General features: G+C 41.0%; 1 protein-coding gene across 1 annotated transcript; it reads left to right on the top strand.

Annotated features, from left to right (window-relative positions):
- Window positions 1-6488, top strand: GNG10 (G protein subunit gamma 10). Its single transcript, XM_040481957.1, has 3 exons — window positions 1-134; window positions 4359-4490; window positions 5522-6488. Exons 1-2 carry the CDS (start codon window positions 54-56, stop codon window positions 4482-4484), a joined length of 207 nt encoding a protein of 68 aa, XP_040337891.1. The 5' UTR covers window positions 1-53; the 3' UTR covers window positions 4485-4490; window positions 5522-6488.
- Window positions 6489-13864: the final 7376 nt, after the last annotated feature.

Consider the following 13864-nt stretch of genomic DNA (forward strand, 5'->3'; position numbering starts at 1 on the left):
CTGGCGGCTCCCGCAGCCCGGCTCGCCTGCCCTCGGAGCCCAGCGCCGCCGCCATGTCTTCCGGGGCCAGCGTGAACGCCCTGCAGCGCCTGGTGGAGCAGCTCAAGCTGGAGGCTGGCGTGGAGAGAATCAAGGTGAGGCGGGCGGCGGCGCCCTTTGGTCAGGGCGCGGGGACCTCCCTCCCTCCCTGCGGCGGCCGCCGCCGCCCGGGAGCCGTGAGAGAAGAAGAGGCCGGTTGCCTCTCGCCCTGGCTCGGTCGCGATGGCGGCCGTGAGGACGGCGGCCCGGCCCCGGCTAGACGTCGCGGCTCGGCGGGGACGCGGGCCCGAGGGAGGAGGCAGGGCCTGGTGGGTCGGGGGAGACGGGCGCGCCCTCGGGGTCGAGTGCCCTGGGGGCGTCTCCCTGTTGGCGGCGCAGAAGGTGACTCGGGGTGTGGGAGGAGGTGCGGCGTGGGGCGCACGCGCGCAGACCCGGGATGCCCGCGCCGCGCGGCTCGCCTGGCTGGGCTGGTGCCGGCCTGCGGGGCGACGAGGACCGGCCTCGCTGATGGGTTGATGGGACGAGAGCGAGAGCGGGAAGACGGGGCTCAGGTTTTCGGCGTGGTGACAGGGTGTAGGGCCCGGCCCTGCACCACGGCAGACAGGAGGGAGAGCGGGATCGGGGAATATGGAGTTCAGTGTTGGACTTGTGGACTCTGCGGAGATTTCCATGTGTTGGGCCGCATGGGCTTGAAGCTCAAAGCTCAGAGAACAAGAGGCTGAAAGAGGTCATTAGAATGCATGGGGGTGAAAACAGTGTATTAACGAAGAAATCAGAGTGTGGAGCCCAGGACCAGCCAAAATGTGACTGAGAGAGAACCAAGAGGAAGTGAGGAAAGAGGGATTTTCAAAAATTGGGATCTTAGTCACTGTGGCCAGTGTTTAGTCAGTTGATTGGAAAGCATCTGTTGTGTAATTGTGTTGAGCAACGAGGGTATGTATGTTCGTATGCGTGAACACGTATTCAGCCTATGTTCATATGTAGAATGTATGTCCGTATGTATGAATACACCCTGCTGTGATATTCCAAGTACCTCCATAGTGCCTTTTGTCTGTGTTTGGCACTGTATTAGGTGCTGAGAATGTGCTGATAATTGTGGCAAAGATCATCAATAAACACATTAACCAACAAGTAAAATAATTTCAGACCATAAGTGAAGATTATAAAACAAGGTAAAGAATTACGGACCACAGAAGAGGTTTTAATAACATAGGTAGTAGAAGCAGAATCTAGATTGTAATAGGGTAGACAGACTTTAAAAAAAAAAAGAAATCTGGTTTTAAAGAGGAAACAACTTTTATTTTTTTAATTTAGAAAATGAAAAGCCTTATTTCGAGGCTGAGGGAAGGGAACAAACGATTTTTAGGTTGAGGAGGAACAAATAGAGAAGGAGAATTGGAGGTAGAGGAGACACTCTGTGGGGGTATGGGATTGGAGGCACACCTTCTGAGATGGGAAGAAAGGAAATCTGGACATGTATGAAGATAGATGTTTCTAGACATACAGACTTAAGGACTTGTAGGATGACGATTTTCTCTGTGAAGTTTACCTCCAGGGCAGAGGGGAGGGAGCTAATGGAATCACAAGAGTGAGGGTGGGGAAAGTGCTGCTGGGAATGGAAGAGGATCCCCAACCAGGCACATCCGTAGACACCTTATGACTCTAAAGACCCAGCTACTTTGAGATTGGAGACTGACTGTCCTGCTTGGGGATTCCGAGTGCTCAAGGTGAATAGTAGTTGATCCAAGTAGTGGGTTATCAGGGGAAGTATGCTGGAAAGATGGAGGTGGGGATGTAGGGCAAGGAGTTTGAGGGGTTAGCCAGGAAGAGGCTGAACCTAGGCTGGTTAGAGAAGAAACTGAGTCAGCCTGCTGGTGGTGGGGAGGGCAAAAGGGGAGGAGGTGTTCTCCCTGAGGTCAAAGACTGCCTGGACTCAGATTTAGCCCCATCACTACCTGTAGAATCTTGGGCAAGTTAACTTAATTTCTCAGTCTTTGTTTTCTCATCTGTGAAATGTATTTTTGTAATAATACCTGACTCAGCGAGTTGATGAGGCAATTAAATGAGCTAAATGCATGTAAAACCCTTTGAATAGTAAGAAGAAAGGAAGCGGCATTCTGGATGGGTAGGAGAGATTGTGATCAGAAAGTAGGATGTTGAAGTGTAAAATTTCAGATGTGGAGCAGTTACAGGTTTAGCTGTAACTTGGCATTGGGGAGAAGGTTGTTTGAGGAAAGGAGGTCAGGGAACTGAAACTAGGATTGTCGAAAAATGTTCAAGATGATGTTGGCCTCTGAGATGGAAAGGAGACCTGTGAGCCAGATGCCTGCCTACCCCGTGGACTAGACAGGGAAGATACTTTCTACATTTAAAAAATAATTATAGGTGATGAAACAGACTGAGAGAATTCAAGTCAGTTGCTCAAGGTCACACAGATAATAAGCTTATTTGTGGGGTGTTCTCACGGTAGTATGGTTTCAGGTGTTTGGTGGGCTTCTTTCAGGCAGCACCTTTGGGAGTCACAACATTCCAGGTCTAGTTTGCCCCATTTCAGGGCTCAGTGATGAATGGATGCCCTCAGCACACCCAGAGATGTCTTCTCTTGAGCAGACTTGCTAACTGGTAAATAAACCAGGACATCAATTTTCTAGCATATAATGGAAGGCATCGCTTCCCAGTGATTGGAATGTTCCATATCCTTCCAAGGACCCCTTCTCTGTTTTGGAGAATTCTCTCAGAAGTTGCTGTGTAAGCATGGACTCAAATGAAGGAAAGTCATATACTTTGGGTATCCCACCTCCAATGGCAGTGACAACTTCTAAGTGTTTGGGCTTGTATTCCACCCCCTCCAGAGTCTCTTCTATAAAAGTGCTAGAGAAATGCTGCACCCTTTAATTTTCTCTTATTTTTCTCTGCATATCCCCTCAACTTTTTGACCATGTTCTGTAGGATGGGGTCCAGTTAGTCCCATTTCTCCAGGGATCCAGGAAGGTAGTCTCCTCCTACCCATCATGTGTGGAGTTCATCTGTTCCCTCTGATATAGAGTTAGTAAGCATGAGCATAATTGGTTCTAAATTCCTTTTGAATAAATAACTTATTTTATAACCATTAGTTCCAATTATAATTAACATGAAAATGTCAGAACTTCTTTTGAGGGAAAAGCAAGCTAATAAACTTCTCTAAAACTTAGTGATTTAAAGCAACATTTATTAACTCACAATTCTTAGGTCTACAGTTTGAGCTGGGTTCAGCTGTACGGTTCTGCTGCTTGCTCTTCGCTGGGCTCTTCCATGGATCTGCAATCAAATGGAGGGTTGGTTGGTAGCTGGATGATCCAGGATAGTTTCACTTACATGTCTGGAGGTTGGTAGGCAGGTGTTGGGAGCTGGCTCACTGATTCTTCTCCACACGATCTCCAATAGGCTAGCCTGGGCTCATTGGATGGTGGTCTTAGAGTTCAAACCACAGCAAGAGTAGTTGGAAAGGCTCTTGAAGCCTAGGCTTGGAACTTGCCCATTATTTCTGCCACATTTTCCTGGTCAAAGCAAGTCACAAGGCCAGCCCAGATTCAAGGGTTGGGTACAGACTCTACCTTTTGGTGAGAGGAACTGCAAAATATTGTGACTGTTCTTGCACCACAATGTATTGCTGACTGTGTGTCAGCACTATTCTAAGTGTTTTACATGCATGTAGCTCATTTAATTGTCTCAACTCACTGAGTCAGGTACTGTTACAAAATACATTTCACAGATGAGAAAACAAAAACTGAGAAATTAAGTTAATTTGCCCAAGATCCTACAGGTAGTGATGGAGCTGAATTTGAGTCCAGGCAGTCTGGTTCCAGAGGCTGTGCTCATAACCAATAAGCTATCCTGCTTCAAAAGCATGGTGGAGAAAACTTGTCACTTGTTTTGGGCAGACTGGATAAGGCACCAGCCTTGTAAACATTAAACAGTTTGCTCACATGGCAAACCTGAATATATCAATGCATGCTTTTTTATATAAGTGGAAATTTGTAACAGATGTGCTAGAATGAGCTATTTTCTTTACCAAAACTCAAACTCAGTCTCAAAACTAGGATTGTAAGTGGATCAAAGATGCAGCTTTATCTTTATTGAAGAAGCAACCCTAAATCATAGAAATGGTAACATTTCCCTTTCGAGTTCAGGTATTAGAACTTTCATCAAAAAAGAGACTTGTGGAGATCACAGGATGTGTGGCCTTTATCAAGTTGTGGGATCATTTCTCAGACTATCAAATGGCTGTCAGATGGCTCTGGCTGTGAGCAGCATGTCAAGCTGTGGTCCCTTTGTTTCAGGTCTCGCAGGCAGCTGCAGAGCTTCAACAGTACTGCATGCAGAATGCCTGCAAGGACGCCCTGCTGGTAGGTGTTCCAGCTGGAAGCAACCCCTTCCGGGAGCCTAGATCCTGTGCTTTATTCTAAAGGCTGGTGAGTAATGATACACCACCATGCTGTCTAGGGGCTGTGGCATTATCCCAGGGCTCCCCAAGGGCTTGGGCAACAGAGTTTTCAATATCTACTATTGTTGGGGGAATTAAAGTAAGAATAGCAAAATGCACAACTTTCCCTGAAGGTGAGTCTAGGTGGCTGCCTGTGGAATACATCTCATTAAGAGAGTCTCAATCCTCTTTGGTACTAACTCCTGAGATGTTAATATCCTTCTGTACTTGAGCTCTTTAACCGAGTTGGCTGATAGTAATTTCATGACCTTAATCCCACCATCTCTGTCCTGACACCATCCCAGAGTTGTGATTTGCTGCTCGGTGCTATCAGCTGACTTGCTGCTCTGGGGACTAAGGACTCCCCAGTGGAGTCTTGTTCCTACCGCCAGCTGTGATTTCTTTCCTGGAGGCTTTCACAATAGATCTGTTTTAATGGAAGAAGAAATGTAGCTATTAGGGAAAAGTGTGGGTAGAGTTAAAAGAACTTTAAAAATTGATTACTGAAATGAAAACACCTCTCTTTGGTGGCATATTAGAAATTTCATAGGTTCTAATGTGTTGTATGGGGTTTCATTCACATTTTCACTTGTTTTTTTTCCTTTTTTTAGAAGAGGTCAAGGTATAGATTACTAGAGTCTTTTGGGGCCAACACATTTCAGATTATGTGTTCTGAGGGTTTTCATACTGTGAGTAATCATCTTAGGTCTTTTTTCATATATTTGCAAAAGGAAATTATTCATATTAACAAGAAGGAAGTAATCATACTATCGGATACTATTGTACCTCTTGATGGAAAATGTTCACATTTATGGTGTTAAAATAATAGTCTTATGTTGGCATAGCATTTTCCTTTTTATAAAGCACTTTAATGGATGTTACTCATTCAATGGTGTGGCTTCGATGTTTTTTATATTGTTACTTTGTACTTTGACAACACTAAAGTGACCTGAAATGATGACTAGTTAATTTTATGTATAAATCTTACTAAAGTGAAAACCTACCCAATTCTGTTTCCAGTAGGGAAGAAGTTCACTGAGGAATGCTTTTAAGCGCAAAGTGATGAATAACTGCCTCCAAGTCTCAAGAAAACACTTTTCTCCAGCCAAATGACTTTTAGATATTTCATACCTTTCCTATGGCCTGGTCCTATAGCCAAAATTCTATAGAAATTGATGAATTTCTACTCAGATAAGGAAACTGGGTGAAAGAGTAGACTTTAAATAATAATGGCCTGATTCTTTTGGTAAAGTTCTTTTATATTTAAGATAAACAAAAATTTACCACCAAATACACCTCTTTAATAAGCAAATTACTGGTGTTTCTATACCTGGAAACTATGTTTGTTTTATTTACTGGATGTTTACATTTTGGGAAGGAAAACATTTTTGTTTGTTAAAAAAATGAATATTTGTAATTTGTTGTTCCTAAGATTTTTTATACCACAAAACTTGTTCTTTTCTTGTGAATTTACAGTTTCTAAATAAAGACAAGCAAGTATAAAACTGGGGGAAGAATAGGCTTTATCAATCAAATGATGTCTTGATTTTCCTAAATGAGAAGATTGTTTTATTTGTAACACTAAACATGGGAGCTATTTCTTAGCAAACTTGTTTGGAAAGATTCATGTTGTGTTGTGTATGAGATTGCCCCATCCTGTGTATGAACCAGATTTGGTCTTTGTCTTCTTAAGTTCCTCTATTTTATAGTTGTGGTTGTATTTAAAGAAACAAAACAAAAATACATTAGGTCTTTAAAACAAATGTTTAAATGTGATCTTCAGAACATTGCAAATGATTAAAAACAAAATAATGTGAAAATATTACAGCCTAAATGAATTCTTACTGTCACAAGTAGGTTTTACTTTGATGATGTGCCTTTGATTTAATTTGGGACACTTTTAAAAGGATACCTGATTTGTGTTTGTAATTATCTTTGATGAGCTTGGAAATAAAATTTTTTGCTTAATTCATCGTTTTCTATGGCAGCAACATTTTGTGTCTGATTTTGTTTGTTTTAAGGCTTCATGGACTTTTGTTGCCTTGTGAAATTGAGTGCTGGAAGCGGGAAGTGAAATTTTTGTTTATAAGTGCTTGTAGAACTTTGTTTAAAAAAAAAAGATGTATAACTTGCTGAGAAATCTCAATTTCTGGCAACATTTACACTTATATTTAATTTTTTTTTTTTTTTTTTTTTTTTTTTTTGGAGAGAGCACAAGCAGAGGAGAGGGAGAGGGAAAGAGAATCTCCAGCAGGCTTCATGCTCAGCCTATAACATGGAGCCTGATGTAGGGCTCAATCTCAGGACTGGGAGACCATGACCTCAGCTGAAATCGAGAGTCAGACACTTAACTGACTGAGCCACCCAGGCACCCCTGCACTTTGAAATAGTTATGTATAGGGGCACCTGGGTGGCACAGTCGGTTAAGCGTCGGACTTCAACCAGGTCACAATCTCACGGTCCGTGAGTTAGAGCCCCGCGTCGGGCTCTGGGCTGATGGCTCAGAGCCTGGAGCCTGTTTCCGATTCTGTGTCTCCCTCTCTCTCTGCCCCTCGCCCGTTCATGCTCTGTCTCTCTCTGTCCCAAAAATAAATAAACGTTGGAAAAAAAAATTAAAAAAAAAAAGTTATGTATAAATCCATAAATAAATAAATGAAAATATCTTTTAGCATAATTAGTGTTACTATAGAAAAAATAGAAGCCATCATATGGAAACTCCCTTAACTTCGGCCACTAAACTTCGAAATCTAAGTGATCTGAGTCTCTTCTATTTGATCAAAATTCAGGTGTATTAAATAATCCTATTTATTCTCTGGATCTGTTTCACGTTCTCTGACATTACACTGTCAATTATCCTTTCTCTTTTATCTTCAACTCCTCTATTGGATCCTTTCTGTCAATATTTAAACATGTTCCATTCTTTGTCTTAACAACAAGCATTAAAAAAATCTCCCATTAGAAACGGGAACGCTCTTGCACTGTTGGTAGGAATGCAAACTAGTGCAGCTGCTCCGGAAAACAGTGTGGAGGTTCCTCAAAAAATTAAAAATAGATCTACCCTATGACCCAGCAATGGCACTGCTAGGAATTTACCCAAGGGATACAGGAGTGCTGATGCATAGGGGCACTTGTACCCCAATGTTTATAGCAGCACTTTCAACAATAGCCAAATTATGGAAAGAGCCTACATGTCCATCAACTGATGAATGGCTAAAGAAGTGTGGTTTATATATACAATGGAATACTACTTGGCAATGAGAAAGAATGAGATATGGCCCTTTGTAGCAAGGTGGATGGAACTGGAGAGTGTTATGCTAAGTGAAATAAGCCATACAGAGAAAGACAGATACCATATGTTTTCACTCTTATGTGGATCCTGAGAAACTTAACAGAAGACCATGGGGGAGGGGGAGGGGGAAAAAAGTTACAGAGAGGGAAGGAGGCAAACCATAAGAGACTCTTAAAAACTGAGACTAGGGGTGCCTGGGTGGCGCAGTCGGTTAAGCATCCGACTTCAACCAGGTCACGATCTCACGGTCCGTGAGTTCGAGCCCCACGTCGGGCTCTGGGCTGATGGCTCAGAGCCTGGAGCCTGTTTCCGATTCTGTGTCTCCCTCTCTCTCTGCCCCTCGCCCGTTCATGCTCTGTCTCTCTCTGTCCCAAAAATAAATAAACGTTGAAAAAAAAATTTAAAAAAAACTGAGAATAAACTGAGGGTTGATGGGGGTGGGAGGGAGGGGAAAGTGGGTGATGGGCATTAAGGAGGGCACCTGTTGGGAGGAGCACTGGGTGTTGTATGGAAACCAATTTGACAATAAATTTCATAAATACATAAATATAAATTAAAAATCTCCATTAAAAAACAAATTTTCAGTTATACAAGATAAGTCAGTCCTAGAGATTACTGTACAGCACAGTGCCAATAGTTAACTGTATTGCATTATAGGGGCACCTGGGTGGCTCAGTCACTTAAGTGTCCGACTTTAGCTCTGGTCATGATTTCAGGATTTGTGGGTTCCAGCCCGGCATCAGGCTCTGTGCTGATAGCTTAGAGCCTGAAGCCTGTTCTGGATTCTGTGTGACCTTCTCTCTCTGCCCCTCCCCTGCTTGCACACACTCTTTCTCTCTCTCTCTCAAAAAATGAACATTAAAAAAATTTTTAATAAAAAATATTGCATTATATACTTAAAATTTACTAAGATCTTTAAAGAAAAATTTTTTTAATTTTTTAGAAAGAGCAAGAGCATGAGTGGTGGAGAGGGGCAGAGGGAGAGAGAGAGAGAGAGAGAGAGAGAGAGAGAGAGAGAGAAAATCTCAAGCAGGCCCCATGCTCTGTGTGGAGCCCAGCGCTGGGCTTGATCCCAGGATCCTGGGACCATGACCTGAGCTGAAATCAAGAGTCAGATGCTCAACCACCTGGGCCACCCAGGCTCCCCTAGAGGGTAGATCTTATGATAGGTGTTTTTACCACAAAAAGTAAAAGTAACAAATAAAAATAATAAAATAAAGAAAATTAAAAAATAAAAAGAGGGTGGAAGGAAACTTTTGGAGGTGATGGGTAAGTTTATGGCATAGATTGTGATAATGGTTTCAGAAATGTACACTTACCCCCAAACTCATTAAGTTGTACACATTATTATGTACAGCCGTTGATATGTAATACACACACACACACATATACACACATATTTTCTTGGTTCCAGTTTCTCCTTTAGCAAGAACTTGATAAGACAGTACAAGAAACCATAGATGTCTCACTTAGGAATATAGCTTTGTCCTAAATATTAGCAAATCAAATTCAAGAGAAGATACAATCTGACAAAGCTAGTTCAATATATGGAAATCTGTCATTATAATTCATTACATAAGTGGTTTAAAGAAGAGCATCAATGCCAACAAGTCATTTGACAAAATTCAATAGCTGTTCTGGATAAGAACTACGTGGCTTAGTGAAATAGGAAGAAGAAGAAAGATGATAAAGATTTTATCAGCAGCAGTGGCAAATTTCATACTACATGTTGAAATGTGGAAGCATTCAGCAGCATGTTAAGAACAAAACAAGGATACTTTTTTTTTTAAACGTTTATTTATTTTGAGAGCAGGGGAGGGGCAGAGAGAGAGGGAGAGAGAAAATGCCAAGCAGGCTCTGTGCTGTCAGTGCAGAGCTCAATATGGGGTGTGATCTCACAAACAGTGAAATCATGACCTGAGCTGAAATCAAGAGTCAGACGTTTAACCAACTGAGCCACCCAGGCACCCAAGACAAGGATACATTCTATCACTACTATTGTTCAGCATTGCTTTAGAGGTCTTACCTAATGCAGTGAGATGAAAAAATGAAATGGGGTAAACATTTGAGAAGAAATATCTATTTATGGATTATATACAATTGTACATTTTGAAAACTGATGAGGATATAAGAAAATAAATACTTGAATTTGTGATAGAGTGTGAGGGGCCGGCTGCATACAAAGTTTATGTAGAAGAATTAAAAGCATTTTCTACACTGGCAATAGCTAGTTGGAAATGGGCATTATATCCCATTTTGACTTTAAGGACAAAACTATAAAAATACTTAAGAATACACTTAACAAAGTGCAAGATTAATAAAACGTTTTATTAACAGGGTCTAAAATTTGGGGATATTAAAACAATTCCATTAAAATGCAATCTTACTAAAACTCATATATAAAACTAATGGAATTCCTATTTTTTTAAAGGGAAATTAGTTAAAATATCAGAAGGTTCATACGGAAAATGAAGTGTCCAAGAATAGTTTTTAAAACTCTGTGTGTGTGTGTATGCATGTATAAAACATGGGAGGGTGAAACATGCCTTAATGGGTATTAAAACTTACTTCAAGATGCTGAATCAAAACTATGATTTTTAAAAAATTAAAAAGAAAATAATATTGTGGGATAGGAATAGGCAACAGCTTAGTAATAGATTTTTTGTCTATTCAGTAGGAAAGTATCATTTACTTAAATGGTGCTGGCATTATTGGCTGTCCATTTGGAAGGAAATAAAATTGGCCTGTATTATGTAAAAAAAAAAAATCCACATAGGTTAAAGAAGGATAATACAAAAACATTAGAAGAAAAATTAGGGGAATAGTTATATAACTAGCATAAAAGAGGTCTCCCTAAGCAAGGCAGGAAACCCAGGAGGGGGGAAAGTGTGTACACTTGACTATATAAAATTTAAATAATGAACTTAAATAAACAAGCAATTCAATTTAAGTATTAAGTTTAAAAATCTTGTATGATAAAATCATAAACTGAATAAAAAAGCAAAAATCAGAAAAACATGTACTTTTTCAGTCTTCATTTTGGATTGCTCGTTTGTACTACCTCCCACCCCACCCCAGCTCACCAACTGAGGCTGCTCTATTTATTGAAATTGTTGTATCCCTTGTTTGAGGGCTGGCTTATTATTTGGGGAGGATAATCAAGCTATGACTGTGAGAGGCAAGGCATGGATCACCCTGGTGTTGATTTCCATTTGTACCCTGAGTCTCAGTGGCAAGGGAAGGAGTATCTATGTCCATACACAGTTGGAAGGGACAGCTGATATTCTGGTGAGGCCTATACAGTTAGGGCTGGACCTAGAAACCTGAAGTAAGTTGGTTCAAAAGCCCTCAAAAGTGAGCAGCACTATCACCAGCAATGGATCTAAGAGCAAGTAAGTCTCTTTAGAATATGAAAAACCTCACTGGGAAATGCTCTCAGAGAAAAAAATCGAAGTTTCCATTGCAAGAGCCAACCTGAGAAGGTGGGGCTGTTCCAAACAATTCCATGTAACAGGGTATTTGGGAGGCTGGACTGACACTTTTGGTCCCCTAACAAGGGCCTAAGAAGACCCTTCAGGCTTCCATGGATCAGCCCAACCTGTTATGTGACAGTGGCTCCCAGGGACTGCTCTGATGGAGCAGAGCTCACTTTATCACTGTTCCCTGACTCCTAACACAAAACTTCCTTCCCAATAACTCTGACAGAGGCTGTTCCAAGGCCCAGGCAGAATATGTCCTTAAACAGCAAGCGCCATTGAGAAATGCCCACAGGAAGACTCATACTTCCACTCCATTTGGTAGGCAAGCAGGGAAGTAGGTGTTGATAGCCTAACCTCAAGGTTTGCCACAGTCTATGGCCTATGAAGAAATTCGTCTCCTTTGGAAGCTGATTAAAAGTAGGATAAAGGAGATCTGCAAGCTGAGAAACCTTAGCCTTACCTTAGAAGCAATCCTTCCAAAACTTTAAGAAAGTAGAACAGAAGTTCCAATTAGATTTCCAGAAATAGTTTCTCTTTAAAGTCTCCACTCCCTACATACCGAAGCAAAAACCCAAAGCAAAAAAAGTATAACAAAGAGGAGAGTAGTGGGAGGAAAGTAAGAGGTGGTGTTAAGTTAAGCCTGTTTCAAAAATGAGGACGTGATGGGGCACCTGGGTGGCTCAATCAGTTAAGCGGCCGACTTCAGCTCAGGTCCTGATTTCACGGTTCCTGAGTTAGAGCCCTGCATGGGACTCTGCTGACAGCTTGGAGCCCGGAACCTGCCTCGGATTCTGTGTCTTCCTCTCTCTCTGCCCCTCTCTGGTGCATGTTCTGTTTCTCTCTCTCTCTCAAAAATAAATAAACATTAGGGGAAAAAATGAGGACGTGATTAACAGTATCAAATATGGAAGAGAGGTCAAGTAAGGTGATATTGAATGTCTCTTGGATCTAAAAAGATAGAGGTCAATTTTGGGAGTAATAGGGTGAATTTCAGAAGGCAGGACCGAGAGTATGCGTATGGTCTTCAAACATTTTTGCTGGTGTACCACCTGTAATAATGTCAAAACCCATTATATCTCTTTTAGAGATGACATATAAAAGTTTTATTGTAACTTTGAATAGTTGCAAAGAATATAATTTTATTAGAAATTCTGACATTTTAGAATAAAATTATTACATCTTTAAAAAAAGTATTCAATGTAGTATAAATATCATAGTAATTAGAAAGCTACAACTGTCCATTAAAAAATACACAAGGACACCTTGGTGGCTCAGTCAGTTAAGTGTCCCACTCTTGATTTTAGCTCAGGTCATGCTCTCACGGTTTGTGAAACTGAGCTCCACGTAGGGCTCTGTGCTGACAGCGCTGAGCCTGCTTGGGATTCTCTATCCCTCTGTCTCTGCCCCTCCCTGGCTTGTGTGCACACACACACACACACTCTTCTCAAAATAAATAAGTAAACTTAAGTATATATTTACAAACTGTATTCCAAAAATACTGTACTAACAATATAGGAAAATATTCTTTCTCCAATATGCTGACACTGAATATTATTTTGCCGATCTGATAGGTGTTCTGCTTTCCTTTGCATTTGCCTAATCAGTAATGAAGCTACATATTGTTTCAAATGTTTATTGGTTATTTTTGTTTCTTCTGTGTAATATCTATTCATATATTTTACCCACACTTCTATTAGGTTGTCTTTTTTCCTATTAATTTGTAGGATTCTTTGAATATTAGGAATGTAAATCTTTTTTTTATTATGTAGGTAGCAAATATTTTCTTAGTAATTTGTTTTAAATTTTTGTTTATGAAGGCAACCATTTATTTATTTTAAAAAATTTGTTTTAATGTTTATTTTTGAGAAGGAGAGTGAGCATGAGCAGGGAGGGAGCAGAGAGAAAGAGGGACAGAGGATCTGAAGTGGGCTCTGTGATGACAGCAGAGAGCACAATTCGGGGCTCCAACTCACATGAGATCATGACCTGAGCTGAAGTTGGCCACTTAACCCACCCAGCGATCCAGGTGCCCCTGAAGGTAACACTTTAAATAGGAAGTTCTCTAACATTAACTTTGCCCTTTCTTGGTGATGTAGGGTCAACTCTGGTGATCTTAACTTCTTGACTTAAACGGTCAGACTGAGATGGAGGCTCATTTAAAAAAGGCTTGCTGGAAGAAGGGCGCCTGGGTGGCTTAGCCGGTGTCATGATCTCACGGTTTGTGGGTTTGAGCCCCGCGTCGGGCTCTGTGCTAACAGCTCAGAGCCTGGAGCCTGCTTCGGATTCTGTGTCTCCCTCTCTCTGCCCCTCCCCTGCTCACACTCTGTCTCTATCTCAAAAAAATAAATGAACATTAAAAAATAAAAAAAAAATTAAAAAGGCTTGCTGGAAGAAAGGTGGGAAGCAGCATGGCTTTCAGAAGACAACTAAATATCCCATATATATATATCTATATATATCTATATATAGATATATATATATATAGATATATATATACTAAAATGTATATATTGCTATTGTTCTAAAAATATATGTTGTAACTATTGCTCTAAAAAAAAGCTTTGCAATGTTCGGGTGAATCTGGAAGATATTTGG

Source organism: Herpailurus yagouaroundi, unplaced genomic scaffold (assembly GCF_014898765.1).
Source record: "Herpailurus yagouaroundi ecotype Mexico unplaced genomic scaffold, PumYag 160, whole genome shotgun sequence".
NCBI classification, from domain to species: Eukaryota; Metazoa; Chordata; class Mammalia; order Carnivora; family Felidae; genus Herpailurus; species Herpailurus yagouaroundi.